This window comes from Wasmannia auropunctata, unplaced genomic scaffold (assembly GCF_000956235.1).
Source record: "Wasmannia auropunctata unplaced genomic scaffold, wasmannia.A_1.0 LD335903.1, whole genome shotgun sequence".
Taxonomy (NCBI): Eukaryota; Metazoa; Arthropoda; class Insecta; order Hymenoptera; family Formicidae; genus Wasmannia; species Wasmannia auropunctata.
The window spans coordinates 556981-580455 of record NW_012026987.1 but is presented as its reverse complement, the minus strand read 5'-3'; the positions used below and the strand labels follow the sequence as shown (position 1 = coordinate 580455).

At 41.5% G+C, this 23475-nt stretch overlaps 3 protein-coding genes across 12 annotated transcripts; 2 read left to right on the top strand and 1 right to left on the bottom strand.

Annotated features, from left to right (window-relative positions):
• Positions 1-11: 11 nt before the first annotated feature.
• LOC105455254 (protein lingerer) lies at positions 12-11464 on the top strand. 5 transcript variants are annotated; one of them, XM_011698455.1, is made up of 15 exons: positions 12-226; positions 1800-1996; positions 2443-2806; positions 2982-3239; positions 3575-3738; positions 3860-4108; positions 4209-4526; positions 4625-5059; positions 5150-5332; positions 5412-5616; positions 5895-6100; positions 7122-7331; positions 7428-7553; positions 7647-7922; positions 8010-11464. In XM_011698455.1, exons 2-15 carry the CDS (start codon positions 1865-1867, stop codon positions 8256-8258), a joined length of 3375 nt encoding a protein of 1124 aa, XP_011696757.1. In that variant the 5' UTR covers positions 12-226; positions 1800-1864; the 3' UTR covers positions 8259-11464. The 5 variants fall into 5 exon arrangements, with proteins under 5 accessions (XP_011696757.1, XP_011696759.1, XP_011696754.1 ...); XM_011698457.1 differs by having other exon boundaries at positions 13-226; positions 3572-3738; positions 7161-7331; XM_011698452.1 differs by having other exon boundaries at positions 13-226; positions 3572-3738.
• A 462-nt stretch (positions 11465-11926) lies between these two features.
• Positions 11927-14662, top strand: LOC105455251 (WD repeat-containing protein 13-like). 2 transcript variants are annotated; one of them, XM_011698448.1, is made up of 5 exons: positions 11927-12146; positions 12410-12591; positions 12675-13348; positions 13430-13722; positions 14123-14662. In XM_011698448.1, exons 2-5 carry the CDS (start codon positions 12462-12464, stop codon positions 14367-14369), a joined length of 1344 nt encoding a protein of 447 aa, XP_011696750.1. In that variant the 5' UTR covers positions 11927-12146; positions 12410-12461; the 3' UTR covers positions 14370-14662. The 2 variants fall into 2 exon arrangements, with proteins under 2 accessions (XP_011696750.1, XP_011696749.1); XM_011698447.1 differs by having other exon boundaries at positions 11927-12591.
• On the bottom strand, positions 14655-23466 carry LOC105455252 (STE20-like serine/threonine-protein kinase). 5 transcript variants are annotated; one of them, XM_011698449.1, is made up of 10 exons: positions 22689-23466; positions 22275-22417; positions 22154-22177; positions 18483-21625; positions 17814-18372; positions 17519-17728; positions 17413-17421; positions 17079-17205; positions 16871-16942; positions 14655-16785 (listed from the first exon to the last, which is right to left on the bottom strand). In XM_011698449.1, the coding sequence occupies exons 1-10, from the start codon at positions 22774-22776 to the stop codon at positions 16253-16255; spliced, it is 4908 nt and encodes a 1635-aa protein (XP_011696751.1). In that variant the 5' UTR covers positions 22777-23466; the 3' UTR covers positions 14655-16252. The 5 variants fall into 5 exon arrangements, 3 of the variants coding, with proteins under 3 accessions (XP_011696751.1, XP_011696752.1, XP_011696753.1); XM_011698450.1 differs by lacking the exon at positions 17413-17421; XM_011698451.1 differs by lacking the exon at positions 22154-22177.
• Between the last annotated feature and the right edge of the window lie 9 nt (positions 23467-23475).

Genomic DNA, 23475 nt, shown 5'->3' with positions numbered 1-23475 from the left:
GGTGTGAAACGTGGCGCGCGGCATTGATTTCAGTTTGCTTTTGCTTGGATTGCCGGCCTGGCGAAACGCGTCGCACGTACGCGCACACACAGGCCCAATAAAGAGCGACGAGGACGCGGTGCTGGCTGCGCTGTTGGGGCACTCAGTAGTAGGTGCCTTGGTGCATCAAGGGAAGGGGGGCCTCGTCGGTCACGTGACCGAGCTGCGTTTGAGCGCACTAACCCAGGTACGATAGCCGAATCCGTTGTTTTTCTCGTGGTTTTTCGCGCGCCGCGGCCCCAAGCGCCGAGGTGCCGTGAGTCCCGCACGCTTCCGCTCCCCGTCGCGCCTGCCGAAGCACCCGCACGACGCCCACGACAGCCGTGAGTTGCACGCAAAGATTCTTTCGGCCGCTCGGCCATTCCGAGGCTCGTCGGGATCCATTGATGCACCGCCGCGACGATGGTTGACAAGCCTTCCTCTCGCACATAGAAATGGCGTCCACCGTGCACATGGCCCGCTGAAAGATATTCTCGTCCGTCAGAGTCGATCGCGCGTCTCATTCCCGGGAGCTCCTTCGTCGACGACCGTGTCGTCTCTCCCAGCGAGTGCTGCGTGAGCTGCTCTCCTCTCCGTATACCGCCTCATTTTCTTTCTTTCTCCTCTCTCTCTCTCCCTCCCTCTCCCAGTTCGTTTCTACGCACGGACTTTTCGCAGCGTGTAGCGGCGTGCGCGAGCGGTCGACGACGCGCCCGATGGAGTAGTCTCCTTTTTTTTTTTTTCCTTTTCTTTCTCCTCGGATCTTCGCCGTGCGACGGAAAATTCCTCCGCGAAAATTCCGACGGAAATCCCCGGAGTCGACGTGTAGTGCGTTTCCCGCCGAGCTGTGACACTCATCGTTCGGGTATCCTGAGACGCGTTCGCGTCTCAACGTGTCGCCCAAACCACGGACGATCGTCCGTCCTAACGAGACTCGCGTGAAACGCTCGCTTAAACGCTTGTTTACTCGCGCGACGTATCGTCGTCATCGGTCGACGACGCACCTCGCTCGTTATCGCTCCAAATCGTTGAGGTGATAAGCGTTAACGTTCCGTTCAACTTTCGTCATTTTCCCCGGGGCGCATCCACGTCTTCCGTTATTCCGGACGTTATCCCTAACCTGGTGCTTTCGCGCGTGCTTCAGTACGTATTTTACAAGCGTAATTTGTTCCTGTTGGCAAAAATTTATACATCTGTTCCTTGGCAATCGGCGAAACTTCAGTAGCAGTATTATGTCAATTTTTTTAATTTAACACAAGTTCAGATTTTTTTTATTGTAAATAATAAGCTTTGTATTGTTGCTCACCTTCAAATGTATCAGTAATACAGATATTTCTTACAGTGGCTTCGCCACTGGATGAATTTGTAGTTGATCGATTCATAATCTTAAAGTGAAACTAACTTTTATATATACATATATATACAGACTTTATGTGTAATGATGTGTAAGAATAATATGTAACTTGTATAAAAATCAAGTAATTCACAGAATAATAATAAGCAAAGTACAGAAGTAGCCATATATGGATGCGATAAGGAGGTCTTGAAAATTATTTTTGAAACATCTGCAAATATTCAATTTTTTACATTCCTAAGAGTTATAGCAATTGCTTTGCACAGCAAAATGCTTACTGTTCAGATTTTATTGCTGATCTTTATGTTTTTATTAAAACCACTTTCAAAATGATCGCATATGATTTGTTAACTGTGATTGATCTTCTGATTAATTGCAGTTAATTTTATCCATGTAAATATATAATAGCAAATACATTCTGTTTCAGACTGTAAATAGGGAGTGTACATAGTGATACGGTGAGTGCTTAGGTGCGTGAGGTTTTAGTTGGCAATGAGTTCAAGCAACAAATCCTTGGTGTCCTCTGGTGGAAGAGGCACCAATAAAAATAAATCACAACAACATGGCAAATCTGATCACCATCAAACTAAATCATCAGATTCGTCCAAGCATGACAAGGCCCAGGTTGGTCAGGAATAAATTTGTTGACCTTGTATATATTGACATATTTATTAGTTTATTATTCTCGAAACGGGTTACAATCTCATATTACAATAATATATATTCTTTTGTTTGAAATTGTAACTAATTAATATGTCTTATAAAACAAAGCATATATAATAATGTAGGAAAAAATCAAAGTCTGAAACAACAATTACAAGAGTCAATCCTACCTATAACAAATCATGTCCTCATATTATTATAATGTAAATCTATAAAAATACAAACATGGATTTTTATTAACAAGTATACATTTTTAACGCGAAAGGTTACCGTTTATTTGTGATCAAATATTTATTTTACGAGACTGAACAGATAATAAAGATGTATAAAACACATACATGATTACAATATTTGGAATTTGAAGTCAAATGTTAAAAAAAAAACCATTTGTCACGATTGTTATATAGCAAAACACAAATCAAATGCGCAACGCGCAAATCATCGATACCAGAATGGCGGGAGGCGAGGATCCTATCTTGAAGGAGCGCATCAAGCAGGTCATGGATATGACTCGACGTTCGGAAGACGAGGTGATCATGGCTCTGCACGATAGCGACGGGGATTTGGACCGCGCTGTTAATGATCTTCTGGAAGGGGTGAAAACAGAGTGGGAGGTCAAAAAGAAGAAGCCTCGTCAGCCCAGCGGTTCGAAGCAGACTGCAGATCAGTCGGGTGGGCAGGATGATAATGGCGATTGGGAAGAACGACGTAACCAACGTGGTGGCGGCCCTCCGCGTATGCGTGGTCGTGCCAATCATGACAATCGTGGATGTTAGTTGACTGTTTTTCTATCGAATTCAATTCTATTATTGCTCGAGTCATTTTAGGAACAGGCATATGCAACATAATAGTTTCTCTTCTTTATATAATTTATAGCAAGATTACAAAGATTCCCACTTTGTTATTTTATGAATAAGCAGTAATTTTTGTAAAATTGCTCGGCTAGGGCGCGGACGAGAAAATAAGGAGAACGAGAGGAACATGGAAGATGGTATACGTGACGGCAGCTACAGCAGAAGAGGCAGGGGTGGATCCGGAAGATCGGGCCGTGGATGTCGTAGCGGTGGTAGAGGTCTTGGTCCAAGAACATTCGCGAACCGTAATGATCCATCATCTACCTCTACTGCTCATGGTTTTAATCGGCCCATCGAAACCTGGACAGGCAGTGAGGAACAGCAGCAAAGTATTCAAGAGCCAAAAATGGGTGAGTTTTTTAATTCGAAAATATTTCTTTTTAAATTATAATTATATTATGATTTATACATAAATTATAATATAATATATATATATATATATATATATATATATAATGTAAAATAATATATATATTAAAATTTAAGAGTTATAAATTTCTTTAATAAATTTTACTTTAAGTTATTTTGTTAATAAATTGATTTGAATTTTATATAGAAATCAGTTGAGTGTCATGCACACACACATATATACATATATATGTATGTGCAAAATATATCAAACATATTACATCTATTCGATAAACTGTATACATAGATGCTTGGAATAATTTGGACTTTTCAGAAGACTGGGACAACGAGGAGTACACTGGATCTTTGGCGGACACCAAAGTTTTCACCCCGAGCACGAATATCCTCGAACCTCCGCCTGTTTCAGAAGAACAGAAGTCTCAAGAATTATCATCCACGCAATCGGGTCAGGGAGTTAATCTGTCACTGCTTCAACAGGAGGTAAATTTTCATCAAAAAATATTTTTAGAATATACTTATTTATATACTTATATACTTTATATACTTTATATACTTATTTATATTTAAAATAATATGCTTCTTTTTTACGTGATTTATATAGGAACTACCAAAATTGTCGGACATGTCTACGATGCAGCAGCAGAGTTTGATACAACCTCAGCAACAGCAAGCGCAACAACAACAGCAAGTATTGGGCTTACCGACGATGCAACTGTCACAACAACCCAGCGCTATTAGTGGCGTACTAACAGCAGCACAAACTCAATATCTGACGCAACTTACTCAGCAGACAAGTGAAAACTTGAAAGCAGCTGCACAAACGTCGTTTTCGTCATCTATGTCCAGTCAGGTATTGCATTATTGTCGACTTCTCAAAGTAATGTGTAATTAATCTTTTCGCGTTGAACTATCTGAAATCTTAAATGGTCTATATGTGCTTATATTCACAGCCTCAGAGACAAACGAAACAACGCCCGAGAGTACCTCCACCGTCGAAAATACCATCGAGTGCGGTGGAAATGCCTGGTGATGCGGTGAACAGCGGAATTGGCTTTCTCGATGTGCAGTTCGGCGCGCTTGAATTCGGTAGCGATTCCAGCTCCCTCGACGGTTCGGCGAACGAAAAATACAACTCCACAAGTAATACGATCGCCGGTGTAGACATTTCTTCCGGTGCGAATACTGCGAACACTGCCAATACGAGTAATTCGCTCGACATCGAAACTACGCAGACTTCCACCACACCCTTTAACGCCAGCTCGCAGATGGTAGATTTTATTTTATTTTATTTTTTATCAAATTGTTACGTAGTTATTTGCAAGTATACGTCTTTCGATATCAGGTTACAATTGTACGATATTTTCAGTTACAGAGTACCGATACTCTGCCGGCGTCTAACGAGCACACGATTAGTTCCCAAAGTTTCTCTCGCGGAAGCAGCAGCGCCCAAAGCTTGGATATAACCAAGCAAGATTTCACGTCGCAAGTCTCACCCGGAAATGCGCCAACGTACGGTGGCACGACGACCTATCAGCCGTCGCAAAAGTCATCTTTCCAGCCGTCGAGTGGTACGCCGAGCACCTACAATGCGTACTCGACTAATAACCAGTCTCAGTCTAGCTTCCAGAATGCGTCGGGCGCTAACGCGAGCAGCTATTCCGCAACAGCGACAGTTTCACAGGCGAGTTACAACTCGTCGACGTCGTTTCCGCAATCCAACGCGTCGAACTTCAGTCAACCCTCTCCTTCCGCATCGGCGTCCGCAAGTTCCGGTTACAACCAGCCCACCACTAGTAGCCAGGTATAACTGTTTGAGTCCATAGTATTGAAAATTATATCAGAATATTAATATACAGTTTCTATAAAAACTAAAACATTTTTTGTTTGTTAGGTTTATCCGTCCGCGAGCGGATATGTGCCGGCTACAACATCGCAATATCCAGCGCAGACTACCAACACGGTATCTAATAGCAATGCGGGATATCAAACTTACCAACCTCAATATCAGTCTTCTGTCACGACATTCACCTCTCCAATAACGCAGAGTTCCGGTTACCAGAGTGCCGCGCAGTCTGTTAGTACAAATTTTCGCTGTCTTTTAATGTCAGTTTGTACAGTTTGATAATACAAATTTATGTGTAAAATATTAATAGGTTTACGCGAATCCGTACGGCAGTTATGCCAGCCAACCGCAGGCAACTCACAATCACAAATTGAACAGCACCGCGGCGAAGGATTCACAATACGACAGCAGTACGACGACGTCGAACAGTTCTCTTGCGACGACCAGTGCTCCAACGTTGGGTCTCACCTCGACGTCCGTCAACAGCTCGCAGACTAAGGTTACGAATTCCAATGGTTAGTAGATGTTTGGAAAGTGTGTTATTGAAAGTTTAGTAATCTCCTTGCTATTTGAATTTATTTTTCAACAACAAAAATACGAAAAAAAAAACACTAATACAAAGTACCTCTATTACCTTGGGATTTGTTTTTTAATCCCTATTTCTATCACAATAAAAAATATTTTTCCTCTCAAAATTCTTACATAGGAGTTGTGAACTTTGACAGATTACCTTATCACGAAGCGTCTTGAATGGAGAATAATATGTTTTAATGAAATTACGTATTTTTTTCAGCTGTTCCAAAGAGCACATCGAGTGGAGTGGTGACGGGTAGCAGTGGTACCGGCAACATGACAGGCGGCGGTGCGGCCGGAAGTATGACGCCGATGCTCAGTCACCAGTATATCATGGGCCAGGCGGGTGTACCATATGCTGCTTTCCAGCAACCCGTGTACAGCTATGAAGACATACAACTTGTACAACAGAGAATACCACACATGGTCAGTGACTTTTCGATCTCGATCAGTTCATTTATTTCTCTATTTATTCAAGTATAAATGCATATGCTCTTTCTGAGTAACGCTCTTCTTCGAGGCAATGTACACTGAAACAATAATTTGTTATGTTAATTATGTGTGTAACACATGAATCAAAGAATGCATAAAAAGAAATTATACAATATTATTACGATACATATGTATACTGCCTCGAAGCATGCTTACTCTATTTTATGTTATTATTATCTGGTACGAAAATTCCTGAGGTAATCGTTTCTTTGCTTGGTAGCTGCTCGTAATTCCATTATTCTTTCCAAAATGTTTCAAACTCCTATGGATGCCTTCACGACAACACCGTAAACTCGTTCTTATTTCTCTAGTAGGATGTTTCGTTATAAAATAATTACATTTTAACAAAGATAGATCGGTTTTTCGACATATTACTTCATGCAAAAAGGGTCTTGCCGATGGTGAAAGAACTGGGAAAAAAATATTCCTGGAATTTATTTAATATAATTTAGCTACGAGATTTCGATCTCCGATCTATCTTGGCTTATTTCTCTTTCTTCTTTGTCTTGATGGACTTAATTGTAGGCTGTGTACGAATGATGTTACGTATATGAGGTTACATGAAAGATATGCATTACATTTCCATGTGGTAATATATATAAGTGGTTGATGGAGGTTACACTATACTCTTTAGCTTGTTGTGTTTCGGATATTATATTTTCAATTATATAAACATGAGGAGCGTGTCGATATAGCGGGAAGCGAATGTACTCGTATGTGTATTGCAATTGTACGCGTGATTAGTAGCTCGATCTATCGTGAATGATGGTTTCAGTCGGATGACAGTACCTTGATTACTTTTTTTACACATAGCAAATAGACCCAAGCAACAACCGCATGATACTATCCCAGCTCGGTACGCGTAGAAATTAGACGTTAGTTAGCCTTCTCTTGTATTTGGAGTACACAGTGTATGCATGTAGTTTTGTGTTTGGCCTTCCTGACTAACGTGCAGCCAACTACTGGTTACTATGACGCGGCTCTGGGCTATCAGACGACCGGTCCCGCTACGAGTCTCGGTAGTGGCAGAGGTGATGCTCTATCCGGCGTGCAAGGCGTGCAGGGTGTCCAAGGAGTCCAGGGAGCCTATACCAGTATTAGCGATGCCAGGTTCGCTAGAAACGACAGCAACGCGTCACCAGTTCCTTCCACCATGTCGCAGCAGGTGAGTCTCGTCGATCAGCTTAGAATCATCGTCACTAAAAAAAANAAAAAAAAAAAAAAAATAGTGGAAAAATTTAAAATCGTATGGGATTTGCAGACCGCTACGCAGCATCAGCAGCCGATGATAAATCCTACTCTTCCTCCGGGATACGCATACGCATTTACTTACGGTAGCGGGATTATGCCAGGAGGTTTTCAATATGGAACTCCTGCCATTTATCCGGTAAGTTTTGTGCTTCCAACGAGTACCGCGCCAGTTGTGATTTCTCCCGAAACGGACGGACGAATGCTAAGATCGAGCCGCTTTGTATCGCAGCAAATAGCGACGGCCGGCAACGCCGGGACGAACAGCGGCGCGTACAGCGCTAAGCCGGGTAGTTATGGATCCGGTTACGGCGCCGGTGCGAGTTACGATGCGCTGGCTTCCGCTGGTCCATCCGGAGAGTATAAGGGTGCCGGTAGCAGTTACACCGGGACCCAGACTGGTAAAACTGGCACTTCCACGGGCAACACTAACACCGCTGGCTCTTCCGCGACAGATATCAGCGCCACGATGTATGCCAAGAGTCATGTCGCTCTTGGCAAAGTGAACGTAAGTAACACTGCTCAGAAGTAACCGTTATTAGAAACTGCCCTGTATGTTACCGGCGCGTATGTTCACCCAAATCGGTCCTTTTAGTCTTACGAAAAACAAACTTTCCACTCGGCTACGCCACCACCGTTCGGTCTTACGGGTAGTCAAAACGCTGGCTTGCCCGGTGGTTACGGCGCCCCGCACTTATTCATCCCGACTATACCACATCAGCTGCACCAGCCGCTTCATCAGGACGGCGGCAACAGCGGCAACCAAAGGTCCAACACGAGTTCGCAGAACAAAGCTCAAGCGAAGCCTGGATACAGTCCTAGTTACTGGACCGGTAGCAATTAAAACACACACGGAAAAAAAAGATAAATAAAAGACAAACTTTTAAACGCGATGCAGACGAAGTAAGAATCATAACATCCTACTAGTAAAATAACAAATCGTCCTTTGTTGTGAAGCGCGATGATGTGACATAGAGACTTTGACGTTGTCAATAGTTAAAAAATGACGCATAAAAACATGATAGACAAGAGACTTCACTTTTTTCGAGAATTTAACACGAGTCAATGCGGTATGGAGAGTGAATAACTTTTGAAAATTGAAAGGTATATGCAATTATTGACCGGATGCTTCCTTCCAATGGTAATGAACAACCAATTCCTGTGTATTATGCTGTATGCTACGTTCACTTGTACTTCTATCTATAATTTATTTGTTCAGTTCAGCACACTCGCAAACTTCTCCAAGAGACTGGCGTAGAGCGCGCGATATCACAATAAAATAACTCCTTGCATTTTATGCGGTGGTATACGTGCAAATCCTATATATAAAATAATTTGCATATTCCTTCTAACTGTGAATTGCACTCGTGCCAAATGAAATTGTAGCGTTTGTAAACGCGATGGATTGCGAAAGACGGATTATCTACGTCTCTATTGATCGTGAATTCCCTGACGCGACCATGTCACAGAATTCATGATAAGTCATCTGGTACGTCGTGCGATATGACGAAGCCAGTATCGCGACCTTCTCGTATGATGCACCGGAAAAGAAATTAGAAGAATAACATCCGTCGAGTTCGCACCAGATCTCCCGTTTGTACATTACAGTGCAATTTCGAATGTAATTCTATTTGACTGCTAATTATAGGGTGATTATAGTGTGTCTTTATATTGTTCTCTTTTCTTTTTCTCGTGTATGTAAGCATATCTTGGCTTAATAAATATGAAAAGCGTATCTTTGTGAGGTAGCACATGCGGCAGAGCGGTTTCCGTAAAAGGAGCGAAAATAATGGTGTGTACGCGTGAAACGTACGTATACGCTTGTATAAATTTATTATCGCGTTTTGTAGCGGTTTTATTTTTGGTATGGTTCGCGTCATAGTGAGACCTTGTGAAAAGTATAATCGTTGCACTCGCATACATTTCATTTAAACGCGTTACGTATCTTTGCGATTAGTATTGATTTTTATTACTCCTTATTAAATATGCATATGTCTATTCCATATTATATTGAAATTATTGCATATAATCTCGGTTAAATGGAGGACTATATATGCAACTCGCATTATTTCTAAGTGTAGTTAAAAAAATCAAATATGCTACAAGTATGTAGTAAAAATAGTGCTCATTTATTATTTTTGTACCTGTCTTTATCTTTTGTTTCGCGCGCGCTAGATCCGCACATTCGACTAAACTCGAAGCAAAACGATATATAAGTCTTTTCATAAAATTGACAACAATTACGATTTACGTTTTATTCTATTAGCTCCTGAATTATGGATTACAAGAGTATATCACGTTTCAAATTAGTATATTTTTTATGAATATTATTGTAGTAAAATGTTACTACACTTTTCGTTCTTCATTCATTGATTTAGGTCAATCCTTAGAGAGCTATTTAAGTCATGTAATTGATAAAAATCATATTTAAAATCATATATATGATTGTCAAGAAATTTGTTGGAAAATATTTGTTGGACATATTTAAAAACGTTACGGATTATCATTTGGCATACTAGTGCATTTCTAGGTATACCAAAAAAAATAGATATTCGATTTTTTTTCGAAAAGGAAAGAATCGATTGCTAGATTAACAAGCTCTAAGCTTTATCGTATCTCGCAAAATTTTCGAAGAAAAATGTCAGTGACGTTATCAAATCAAAAGTTACAGCTTTTTTACGGTTCGCTCGAAACAGTAGCCGCATATTCGACGCTCGTTCATGCAGAGCACGTGGTGCGCGCAGAGAGAGAGAGAAAAAGATGACATGTGTATGATGTTTTCCATTGCAACAAACGATCGTACACGTTCTTCGTTATCGAGTATACGCGGTAGGGACGAGCTAAAAATTTGAGAAATCGCGAACGATTAAAATGAAGACGAGACTTGACATGACCGATTATTCAGACGAATGAGCATATTATAATAACGACGTATGTGCAGTAACAGTGATTAACAGCGATATTTGTATCTTTTTCATTGTGAGATTGTAATAAAAAAAAAAAAGAAAGAAAGAAAGAAAGAAAAGAAGCCATTATCGATTCCGTCTGGTGTACACATTCGTTAATATTACATTCATGCTGATTAGAGGTGCGCGAACTGTATAGCTATATACATATTAATCGGAACGAAATAATACACGTATATTGACCAACAATGGAACACACATATTTTGAAGATATACTTTACATTTTTGCATTGTGAATAATGAATGATCGCGCAGATATTCCTCCAGTGAGAAAGAGAGAGAGAGAAAGAGAGAGCGAGAGAGAAAAAAAAAAGAAAGAACGAGAACAAGTTAAAAGCAAAATACGTCGAACGAACGAGAGAAGTAAAAATGTATGTGAAGCGTTTTTCACAAAGGTGCTGTGAGAATTGTTACGACTTGCGTGTACGATAAAACGTGAGGAATAATGTTTCTTCTAGCACGAATACTTGGACCGACTCAGGTCCGACGGTCGACAAAGCTTTATCGCTAATATAAAAGCGAGAGGTAAATAGTTGTAAGTAAACTCTTGTTAGCGAACTGCATATATATACATATATAAATATATAAATACATAAACTCGTATATATATATATATATATACATAAAAAAAATGCGGTATGAGTAGGATGCGTTTTTGAAAAGATCGGAAGACCAAATGTAGATTAGCTTCCTTTTTTTTCGGAGAAAAGTGTAAATCTGTACTCATATGAATTTCTCGAAAGAAAGAAAGAAAAAAAAGAGGGAGAAAATCGGGCTACATTATCTTTGTCGTGGTCCCGCGAACGTGGACTACTATATTATAGCCACTTATTACGGAGTTAAAAAAAAGTACGCGTTCAAATGTACACGCAGCCGGCATCAACGAAGGAGCGATTGATGAACGACTCGGAGAATCAAGTAACGTTTTCGTTCTGTCTTAGTGTATGTTTCATAGTCAACTTCATCGTGTATACTCGAATCAATTTAGGACAACAAAAGAAAGATATATTAAGTGTAATGTATAATGGAAAGTAATGGGAAAAGATGCAAAATATTAACGGGGGAAGCAAAGGCACGAAAAAAAGGTAGATTAAAAAAGAGAAAAAGGGAGGGAAGGATAAGATTCAGAGTTAAAAAAAAAGCACGTTTGTTCTCATATAATTATACATTAATAATTTTTGTATTTTTGTCAGATATTAACCGAGCGAGAGAGAATGCACGATATATGCATTACTCAAACTATTGCTATTATATGATTAATAATAATAATAATAATAGCTACTACTGTGTATAAATATGGATATATAAGAATAAATGTATTAAAGAAGTCCGGCGATTTACATATCCGTGGTGCAAATGCTTGGTATTATGATCCCACGTGTTTAACGTTATTCTCCGATTTCTTCGAAGCAACCTTTCCCCTATTACATCATAAAATTCCTTTATAAATCGTTACGCTGCGAAATATCTTTGTTTTATTTTGAAACTCGTGGTCCGCTCAAATCGATCTATCGATAGTTGCCTCTGCCTCTATCGACGAGTTCGAGTTGGTTCGAGTGCGGCTGAGAAAGTCGAAGCCTGAAGCCATAGAGGGTGACGTAACCTCAAAGTACAAGAGATTGGAAGGAGTAAATAGTTGCGTTTTATTTTTAATAAGTAGTGTTCTTTGGGAGAAAGTCAGACTTTTCGGACGATGGTTGACGTTAAATTGAAGAGAGAGACAGGAAGATTTTGGCGTGGAAGCAAGAACACCGCTGACTGAAGAGGTTACAGGATGTAGACGTCGAGCGCGTTTCGCGATCGAATAAGATTGATTTGTCAATTTAGAATTTAATTTTAAATAGTTGAAACGAACGAACGCAATGAATACATTCCCGATGGTTTTCCTGTTTCACTTTATTCTCGGTGACTGCTCGCGCACGCGTTTCTTAGCGAAGATAATTACCGTAAAGCTTTGCGCTACGCGTATAAATTGCGTCGTGTAGTTGACAGAAGATGATTCGTGTTTCTTGAAATGACGTCTCTATAGATGCAGAGATACACAAAGAAATAAATTTGCGCAAAACTCTACGTACACGTCAATGACGGAAATACAAATCGCCAACGTCGAGGTCGGCAAATCGCAGAAGATGGCCAGTACGTGGCATCAACAGGTGTTCGCGCTCGACGCAAAGTACAATACGCTACGGGCTAACAAGCTCCCGAGTCTGGGTATGTTTAACGCATTATTCACGTCACTTTAATCAATTGAGCGCAGCATTGATTACCCTCTAACCTCTCCTGTTAATTTATAGGTATGTTATACATTCGCCGAAGGAATCAACTGCTTCGGGAGAAGTTTTCTACGGATCCAGAGATTGGCGCACGATACTTGAAACTGCGATCGGAGCTGCTACGGCGGCGTTACGGTGAGAGGCTGGAGCAAAACAGCGTGGGAAGTCACACGATAAGCGAGGAATCGTCGGAGAGCAGAGCGAGGCATCAGCGCGCACAACGAAAATCGACAGCGGAGAGCTTTGCATTCGCCGGGGTCCATCATGTTTTCGATCAGCACAAGGCGGCCGTGACGATGCTCAAGTTCGCCAATAACGATAGGTCGAAATTGTGTTGCGCGTCGCTGGACGGTACGTTGTCCATATGCGAAGTCGTCGGCACGCCTCCGAAGGTGATCGCCCTTCTGGAGGGCCATCGTAACGGTGTGACCGCCCTCGATTGGAGTATCAGCAACGATCTGATTGTCTCCTCCTCCTTGGACGCGACGATAAGGCTGTGGAGAGTGTGCGCGGATGTGGAACCGGCTTGTCTGCGAGTAGTGAACGACCAACAGCGAGCGGAGGTGCTGTGCTGCAATTTCATACCCGCCAATAACAATTTGATAGTGGCTGGCAATTCTCAGGGATTGATCCAGATTTTGAATGTATCCACCGGCATATACATGCGCGGTGGATCCTGCAAGATTGGTGGAAAGGTAAGTTTTTTTTATCTCGACAAAAAGAACGATATGTATTTGAAAAGCAAGCTCATCCAAATGGCTACGTAACGTTCCTAGATTCTTTCCCTGGCATGCGAGGGCAGCGGTGGTTCGGTGATCTGGGCGGGCAACAACAGAGGCGTTATAGTTGCCTTTCGATTAGAACCCGGCATAGGACGGTTGACAAAACTGCAGAGAGTACAGGAGACTGGCGGAATGATAACTAGTCTTTCCTGGCGTTCTTGGCTGTCGAAGGATGCTCCTTGGGCTGCGCTGTTGGTGAGCAGCGCGTGCAACGCCGTGCTGTTATACCGTGTCGCGGACAATCACGGTTCTTTGTACTTCTGGAGAAAGTATCCTGTCAAGCATAGGTATTATTTTTATCATGTACTAGTACATAACAGGCGCACGCTTTGCGCGCGCTGCGTATTGAACTCCATATATCTTCCAGTAACATTTATACCAAATTACATTTTAATTAAACAAATTTTAACAATTTTCAATAAAATGACGTTTTAATCGGCCACTTTTAAATAAAATCACGATTTTTAAGAAAATAGTCACATAATTCATCTTTAAGATAAGCCCAGAAAAAAGTCGGTATTTTTATTTTTCTGAAAGATATAAATTTTTAAACATTGGGGAAAAGAAGCTTCAATGCAAATAACATGGCATTTAATATTTAAAATAATTTTTTTTTGAAAATATTTTCTTATTTTCGTTTACGATATAATACTATATGTTCGCGGTATTTTTTTTGTTTGTTTGTAGACTTTATCCCTTGAGGTCTACTTTCTGTCCACAAATGGGTGCGTGCTTAATAGCCACGGGATCGGAAGATGGTGCCGTTCACTTGTTGGATTCAGCGAGAGAGGGAAAGGCTGCTAGGATCAATCGACTGCATGGCCATGCAACACCTGCTCTAGCTTTGTCCTTTAATTATGACGAGTCTTTACTCGCATCTGCGGATCATGACGGATTGATTATCTTGTGGCGTAATCATCAACGTAATTTATAAAATACGCGGAATCTTTATCAAACTACAAAAAATTGCTTGCATTCAGATTCTTTGAGCTTTAAGCAATTAAATACTAAAATATTAAAATGTAAAAAAAAACTTGTAAAAAATACGCAATGTACAAATGTATAGATTCATATAGGAGATCTAGAGACCAAGAGATTTAGTATTATTGTATATACATTTGTACATATCACAATAAATTGTCGATAAGTAAAAAGTATTGCTTAAAGAAAATTAGGATATTTAAAGATGGATCTGATGAAATAAATTGTATTTTCTGTATAACAATATATTAATTGTTTTCTATTTTAGCTTATGTCATAGTGAGCACGAAGCAGTATCAGTTAATAATAGGTGTGGTAATAGCGAGAGACGTGACAGTACTCGCGGTGCTACGACAGCAGCGATTTGCTTATATAATCTCCTCAATATCGCATGCACTTGTGAAACGACAGTGGCACAAATTCCCACACGGTTTTCGTACGACGCTAAACTATATTTGTATATTTCGATAGTGTCATCGATTCGTTTTAATAACAGTCTCTTCGTGTCCGTGAACGAGTAATTATACAATTATACAGAGATACATTATTGCAAACAAATACTTGTAAAAATTTCTCTAAAACAGCATTTGCGATCGTACCTATGTTTATCGCGCTTCCGCGAGCGATTTTAGATAGAAATATCCTCTAAAAACACACAATGTGCTTATACTGAACTTATAAACGATTACTCGTTTGTATTGCACACTTTCATATGGTATTGTGAAGCAAATATATTTGTAAACGCACAAAGTTATCTGTTAGCATAAAGGTAATTATCTGAGATTCCTGTTATATTACCGCAAAAAAAGGCAAACTTTTTCGTAACATGATCGCTCTTTGTATCACGCATTCGAGTAAAACAAATCAGTTTGACGTATTCTCACTTAGTACGATAGACGCGTACTTTCCAACTTAAATATATTCGCTAATGCAAGAGCTCTTGTCTCGTTTCTTAAATCCAATATAAAAACATATCGGTATACGCATTATATTCTTCTCATCACAGATCTAATAAAAGTAAAAATCTATCAGTACATCGTGTATATATCATATAGAAAATTAGTCGTGCAAGTATTTTCATAATTTTTCCTTCGCCACGAATCTTTATAAGTGGGATGGCAGTCCCAGTATACTTTGCTATACAATACTTTGATAAGGTAGAGAGCAGATTTTTGTTAATATTTAATTAATATCAAGACGTATGACAATATGAGTGTTGGCAAGGGAAAACAAAGAGATGACATGAAAGACGATTATATGGAGCTTCTTATAGAGGAGTCACAAAAATAATCGTGTCGTTCTACAGTAGGCACTACTGCTCATTTAACAATTACACTATAAACAATAATTATTTACACGCGCAACGAATTGTTCATCGTAATTCGATGTAGCTTCTACAAATCGGATTGTCTAGAATTAATACTCATATGTTCACTTTTTACACAGTCCCTTTCGTTATTACTTACTTCGTACTATCGTGACTAAACCGTCATACGGATAGAAAGCTTTTAATATATAGCGCCGCGACTATCTGTATATCGATACGTTTTTCCGTATTTGTTACAGAACAATCATATAACAATTCCGCTAACAAGATCCATTAGACAACCGATCGACTTGTATAGCCTCGAGTAATATTCGCTACATCTCCTTTCTTATATACATTTGTTCGAGATTCGTGTCGTGGTAATAATCTCATCGGTGATAATCAATTGGATCGCGTGCGTTAACAAGGAGAATCACCACATTTTTACGACGAGATTGTTTCGGACGGACTTGGCGTAACTAAACTGTCTTTCCTAAAATTTCATTACAGACTTTAGTCTCATTTTTTTTTTAATCACGAGCTAAAACACTGCACTTCTCGGTGGGTTCCAGCGTCTCCTGACTATCACACTGGGAAATTCTTGTAGAAGATGAACCGACCTGAACATCTTCATGAGGCACCTTTGGCAATGTGTTATCGTCGTTCGTTGGACTCGATACTGTACATTGGTCCTGCGTGACGACTTTGTCCACGAGTTCTGATTCGTGATTTTCTTTAACGTCTAACTGCTCGTCGTCCGCGAGTGATTGTCTCGCAGGAACGAATGGGGTGGACGGTGTACCATTTGACGATACCAAATTTAATTTCAAACGATCTCTAGTGTGTCTCAATTCTCCTAACTGGTGCTGCTGACACTGGTCGTATTCATGCGCGAAATCAACGTTGTTCTGGTGTAGCTCTGGTCGGCATCCATCCGTTTCATCCCGATCGTCGGACAACGAAACCGCGTTTGCACCGGGAAAAAATTGACTGACGTACTTACTTTCGCCAGTTTGGAACTGAAAGGGTCGATTCGAACTAGTCACAAAAAATTCTTCGTTTCCTGTAACAAAAATAAACACCGTCACGCATTATATAGGCATTGGAAAAAAAAACGTGATATATCGTACGGCAAAATTCACACGTACCAGTATGATTGGCATCGTCATAATCTAAAGGATATAGATCTAATCGCGGTTCATTCATCATTTCTTCCCAATCTAAACATAAAGAATATCAACATAAATAAATCGTCATAAATCGTCGAATATAGATATTTATCTTTCTAATGTTAACTTGAGAAAATTATTTTTCATGGATCACAAAACGTTTATCGATTATATGCAAAAAGTATACCAGAGTATGACGTTGGTTCCGAGTTGGTAATAGTATCCGCTTGACTGTCCGTGGGTAATGTTTCCTTCGGGTACTCATACACGCACTGATAGCGTTGCTTCTTGAACCACACGCTCTTCTTCTGATCCTGGACAAATCGTGCATTGTTAGTCTGATCGTAGAGAAATACATGTTTGAATTACACCTATATTTTTAGCACATGTCTCGCGTGAATATTTATAAAAAGTACGTGCGCTAAGTACCTCAAATTAAATTTCTGCAAGGGAAAGAGTCACGGGAGAGGAATGTTAAAATTACATGCATTGCTCTGTACTTAAGTAATCGACACACCTACCAACTCATCCTAGCGGCAATTAAAAGAACAAGAGGGACATCATTAATGCGATAGAGGGATATACGCGAATAATTTTGCATATTTTTTTTATCTGTCTGATGTTTACCCCCGATTTTAACGTTTTGTCCGGAGACCTCAGTGCCGATCGATGTGGTGCTAAAGCAGCATTCCAGGCCGAAGGTGTAAATTCTTCTTCTTCCTCCTCGTCCTCGACGGCCAATTCTTCTTCTAACCCGGCATTTGTCGCCGTGTTCGTTTTGTCGTTATTCACAGTACTTCTGATTCGTATCTGCTCGATATGTAGCTCGTTATATCTCTGAAATGTGAAATATAAATTTTGATTTTAAGATTTGGAAAAAAAAGAGATAATTTAATGCCAATATTTTTGAAGCAATACATACCTTCCATACAAATTCACCGGAACTAGAACTGTTATCCTCATCTTCTTCTTCTTCTCCATCTTCATCTTCTTCCTCCTCCTCCTCCTCCTCCTCCTCCTCTTCCTCTTCCTCCTCTTCATCTTCATCTTGACTACAACATTCGCGTTCGGTGACAAAACTCGTCGACATCAAATCATCTTGCAAAGGCAAAGGTAATGGGAAAGACGAAGGTAACTGTTGCCATTTGGATTCCTCCTCAGGACTCGGTAACGGCGCACCTCCGGTCGTTTTCACGATACGCGACTTATCCTCTAACGGACGTGCTACTGAACTAATGTAATCTAAATTTTCCTCTTCGGACAGATCGCCATTCGTTGTATCTCGATCATCGTCCTGTAATCGTCCCTCCAACAATACCATTTCATTCGTACGAGTATCTACCATTAGCACATCTTCGGACGGCATCGATTCTCTTGAAGCGACGGATGTTTCTCTAGAGTTCGACATTAAAGACTCAGAGGTGACGGTGCTTTCTCGCTCTTCCAGGATAGGACTAAGCGGCGTTCCATAAACGTTGTACCTGAATGAGATAGAAAAATTCATGTTATACTATAATATAAAAAGAGAAAATCCATTTTAATTCTCATATTTAATTCTCTGTTAGATAATCTATTTTCAAAGAAGCGATACCTAATCGAAATGTCTACACCTCCGCTAACTTGATTGGCCAAATCTTCACAGTCCTCATCGTCCCACTGTTTGCCGTACGCGTCGTCGGAGATGGAAGAATTTTCGTCGTCGTGCGCTTCCAAGGATTCCACGATCTGCATCTGAGCCTGAGGCAACTTCTCCCTGAGCTCGTTACGAATCGCCGTTACGAATTCTTCCTCCATACCGAACGACACGTATGAGTTATCGCTACGCAAGCTCACCGTTGAACTGTCTTCATCCTCATTCTCATAATCTCCCTGCGAGCACTCATCTCGTTGAGTATTAAAGGCGTCTAATTTTAAGGCGCGTGTCTCCGCTTCTGAATCGTGCGATTGATGGATATCAATTTTGGCTGTAAACTCCTGCATTTCTTCCGGAGTTACACTCCTCTTTTTCATCTCGATGTCTTCTATCATATTTTCATGTTTTACTTTTACCCGATTTGGACTCTCCTTCGTGTCGTTCATTTGAATCGACTCCGAATTAACGTCAACATCAACAGAAGCGTGATTTAAGTTGGAAGTACTCTGTTTCGAAGGCGATATGCTCTTTTCGATGTCAGGTGTGGAAGTTACACCTTCCGTTATACTTTCAGGACCGCCGGGTGTAGCGTAATACTCCGCGTCGAGAATAGTGTCCAGCTCGAATAGAATTTGGAATGGCTCTTCTTCGGAATACGACGACCTGGAGACCACAGTGCTGTTGACCGAAGACAAGGGATTGCCGGATGTTGAACAAACCGCTTCCTCCTCCTCGCAAGACTCCTTGTCTCGGAAACCGGAATCGGAACTCTGCTCGTCATCCGGAGTGGACAATTGCTTCCTCTCCTCCTCGTCGTCATTTGGCAATGGTTTTCGTTCTATTTCCGCGTTTTCTACCATAGAAAAGCTATCGTCGGCGGTATAAATCGAATAGACGTTAGAAAACTGCGGTGCTTCTGGCGTAGATGCAGTCAGTTCCGGTGCGTTACTAACATTACTCTGCTCAGTCGATGCGTCTATGTATTCGTTGAATTCTGCTTCGTCCGAGAAGCCTGGTACCTTGTGCTCTAAAGCGGAATCTAACGCGTGATTCCAAAGTAAAACGTCTACTGCATTGGTCTCGGCATTATTCGAAACATGAAAATTATTAGAAATATCGTTGCTGTCCCCTTTGAGGGGTACATTGCACGTCTCACGATCCTTTATTTGCTCTACTTCTCGAACGGAGGACATTTGGTCAGGTACATAGCGAAGAAGGGGGAGGTCCGGATCCCCCTTCGACAATAGTCTTAATACGTGCTTCTCGCCGCCGCGTTGCGTACTATCCGCGTTTACATTAGATTGCGCGCCATCGTTATTCTCCGGAGTTTTTTCCGTGCTGTTTTCCAAGGAGAGACGTAAGATCGGCGTCTGTCCTTGATCTATGGTCAGAGTTAAGAGCTTCGGCCGTTCTAAATTTTCCAAAGACCGGACTTTATTAGTGGCATTGCTCGGCAAAGGATCTCGTAATTTCTTCAACGCCTCGTCAAACTCATCCGCGGGTACAGTATGTCTGAGATCGCTGTCGCTACCGGTCACAGATAACTTCTTCTTGACGCTCTTCTCCGTTGTTTGCGCCCCCAATGACCATTCCGCGTCGGAGTCGGGATCGATGTGTACGAGCACCATGAGATCCGTGACGGACTTGGACTTCTGTTTGACTTTTTCAGTGTAAACACCCTTTTCGATTCGACCCTTCCAGCTTTCCTCCTCGGTTTCCGAGCCGGACTCTTGAAACATCGTGGCAGTCTTCATTCTGGGGATATTCCTCACCTGTTCGTCAGGTCCAAGGCGAAACGAAGATTGCAACGAATCTGTCGTTTGTGCGTCATCCACGATGTGAGTCCAGTAGTCGGAATCGATACTACCACGCAGATCTTGTAAGCTAGCACTGCGTACGTGCTGTTTGCACGTGTTCGCGCGAAGGCTCTCCCATCGTTGCTCGAAATCAATATGCGCCGAATGTTCAGTCGAGAGAATCTGCTTCACGTCGTCCAAGGAAGGTCTGTCTTTCGCGTTGACATTCAAACACAAGCGAATCATTTGAAATACATTTGGCGGACAATTAGTGAGATAATTTTGCAGCAGTCGCGTGCCATTTGGTACAAATTGTTTTTTCAGAGATAGGATCATCTGAATGACTTGTTCGTCGTTAATATCGTTGTAAGGCCTTTCTCCCCAGCTGACGATCTCCCAGAGGAGTACCGCGTAGCTCCACATATTGGCTTGTAACGTGATCTCTTGCGTTTCGATGGTAGTGTCCGTACAGTTTAAACTTTCTGGCGCGGACCATCTGATGGGCAGGGCTCGGTCTCCCACTATATAATAGTCTTCGGAATATTTCTCGACACCGGTACCGTAATCGCCTAGCTTGGCTGACAAGTCTGGAGCGACCAAACAGTTTCTCGCGGAGAGATCGGTATGCGCGAAGCCGTGATTATGCATGTGCTTTAAACCGGATGCGATCTCTACTGCAATTCGTATCGGAACGTTTTCCCTGGTGAGTGCTTCCCTCGATTTGGTATCGCGATTCGACCGCAAGAAACCTTTCAAATCGCCAGCCGGACACGACTCAAATAACAGAAGATACGGATCGGTTTCTAGGCAAAATCCAAGTAGAGCCAAGACATTTTGGTGGCGTAGCTTCAAGTATGGCGTGGCCTCGCCGAGAAACCAAGCCTTCTCTCTGGTAGTAGCTTCTTCAGTGAGAATTCTTACTACCACGCCGCCTGATTTCGATATACCTTTCGACTGCAAGTCCGCGCGACCCTCAACGACTTTTCCGAACCATCCGTGTCCTATTTCTCTAAGATATTTGAGTTTCTCTCTGGGGACGTAAAGCTCGTTGGAGTTAAACCATTCGCTGCATGGTTCCTGTAGAATAGAGTGATCCGTATCTTGATCTTCAATACGCGGCGTTGACAAAGGTATTGTTTTATGTTTCGGAGTGTTTCTAGCTCCAGACACGATAGATTCCACTGGTAAAGGTTCAAATTGAACTCTCTCGGAAGCAGCTAACGTTCTGGAGGCATCCAATTCCAATCCTTCGATAGACCGATCAAACGCATTTTCCTGTCCTGTACTGCTCCCATCTTTGAATTCCTATAATGATAACAGTGCCGTTTTATGTGCTTTTGTACGACTTTATAGCATGCTGCGATACAGGCATAAATATTTCTTGCTAATATACTACGCATGCTACTCATAAATATATCTAAAAAGGAATTAGAAAACTTAGGGCGTCTCTAATGCTTATTGCTTAATTGCAAAACGTATAATCAAATCATCAATTTAAGATTAAAAAAAAAATCATCTCTACATTAAATTATATAGATCTAGCCCAACAGTAATATATGATTATATTAATTGTATTAACTGTACTAGACTTTATCTATAAGAACTTGTCAAATATAATTTACATAAGAAATGCAGTTTTTCATTACTTATAAACAGATATAAAAAATTTAGCACATATATATACATAATGTCATTGATGGTTTATATAGATAGAGTCTGTACCACTTTCAAGATTAGCCAAATATTAATTTCATTTATATTTTCATTCCAACTGACAATTTGTGTGGATCCTTGTATGTGAAACATATAAGGAACCCGCAACATCAATGTTACCTGATTGCATTTCTCTGCTTTGTCCTATAATTAAAAAATGCAGAGACTAGTGTTAGAGTTCTCTAAAACAATGACATCACTTTTTCTATGTTAGAGTTACGTAAAAATCTCTCCAAACTACCTGAAATCCTTTAGGTCTTCTATGCCTTTGGCAACAAAGGCATCCAGCTAGAGTTAATGCCGTGGCGGTGACACTCAACAGAGTAATCGCGTAACGCATCCAATAGTGTTCCCATTGCCAGGAAGCACGTGCGTGTGGTGAATCTACGATGAGAACAGTCATTTGACTCCGAGAACAAAATCATTCTAGCTCCGATAACATTCGAAACCACTGCCATACGTGACGTTGTCAATGTCACTTGTCAATGTCATTTGCAATTTTTTTTCCCTTATTTCAAAGGAGAGAAAAGGGAGGAAGGCAACATTTAAATCTTTCCGTTCGTGGAACAGAGTATGCACATGTTCAAAACAGAACATGTTTAACAGTAAAGCAATTGACATTTGCGGCAACGGTGTGTACTTGCGAATGACGTACCAACGACGAGCGACGAAGGTACTGGGTAGGCTGCGAGTATCGGTAGACCCACCCAAAACAGCCAGCACATCCGACGTAGGTTCTGCATCGCGTTGATCGGGACGCGTACACCGGGAACACACGTTCCTTATCGTCCACGTTACGAGCTTGGCGTTGACAAGCTTAGGTCATTCTCGTGTACGCCGCGACGGTGACGGCGACAAACCGCGCACCCAGGGACGGCGTTTCGACAGTCGTGACAGACGTTACGCGGGCTGACAGCGCGCTCATAGTCCTCGCCCCGCGTGCACCTCGCGCCTCCGTGAACGGCGCGGTAGCGCTGGCGAAAAGTGGCGAAACGTACGGTACGGGCACGGTCTGTCCGGGCCGTGCATGACACACACGGTACTCCCGCAGCGGTGGCGTCGCCGACGAGCTTCTGACGACACTGGCAGATCACTCGCGCATGTTGCGAAGAAACGTGCCAATTCCTTGTCCACGCCGAGCACTCTCGCGCATCGTTTCCACGCGGAAAAGCGCCCGCTCAGAGGGGGAGAAAGCGCCGACAGATATCCCCTGTCTTTACGCGTGCCGACCGCGTTCATGTACACATCTGGAGGGCTGCGTGGAGGGCTTACGTACGTTTTGTGTATGTCAAAAAATTCGTTCAACGTTATCCCACGGACTAGGAAACAACTGGGATGTCAAGTATCTACTCGAGAGAGGGGATGTAGATGATTACATGAAAAGGACGAGAGTCCGATGAATCCGATTAGCGATGCGCCATGTTGTTGACACAGTTCCTGAC

What these genes read in the sequence shown, in the direction of transcription:
- LOC105455251 (XM_011698448.1), top strand. Translation starts at nt 12,462, where the DNA reads ATGACGGAAATACAAATCGCCAACGTCGAGGTCGGCAAATCGCAGAAG. An exon ending in TAACAAGCTCCCGAGTCTGG is followed by an intron (nt 12,592 to 12,674) that starts GTATGTTTAACG and finishes GTTAATTTATAG; the next exon opens with GTATGTTATACATTCGCCGA. An exon ending in AAGTATCCTGTCAAGCATAG is followed by an intron (nt 13,723 to 14,122) that starts GTATTATTTTTA and finishes GTTTGTTTGTAG; the next exon opens with ACTTTATCCCTTGAGGTCTA.
- LOC105455252 (XM_011698449.1), bottom strand. Translation starts at nt 22,776, where the DNA reads ATGCAGAACCTACGTCGGATGTGCTGGCTGTTTTGGGTGGGTCTACCG. An exon ending in ACCTTCGTCGCTCGTCGTTG is followed by an intron (nt 22,418 to 22,688) that starts GTACGTCATTCG and finishes TTCTCATCGTAG; the next exon opens with ATTCACCACACGCACGTGCT. An exon ending in GGTGTAGACATTTCGATTAG is followed by an intron (nt 18,373 to 18,482) that starts GTATCGCTTCTT and finishes TATCTCATTCAG; the next exon opens with GTACAACGTTTATGGAACGC.
- LOC105455254 (XM_011698452.1), top strand. Translation starts at nt 1,865, where the DNA reads ATGAGTTCAAGCAACAAATCCTTGGTGTCCTCTGGTGGAAGAGGCACC. An exon ending in TATTCAAGAGCCAAAAATGG is followed by an intron (nt 3,240 to 3,571) that starts GTGAGTTTTTTA and finishes TGGACTTTTCAG; the next exon opens with AAGACTGGGACAACGAGGAG. An exon ending in TAAGGTTACGAATTCCAATG is followed by an intron (nt 5,617 to 5,894) that starts GTTAGTAGATGT and finishes TATTTTTTTCAG; the next exon opens with CTGTTCCAAAGAGCACATCG.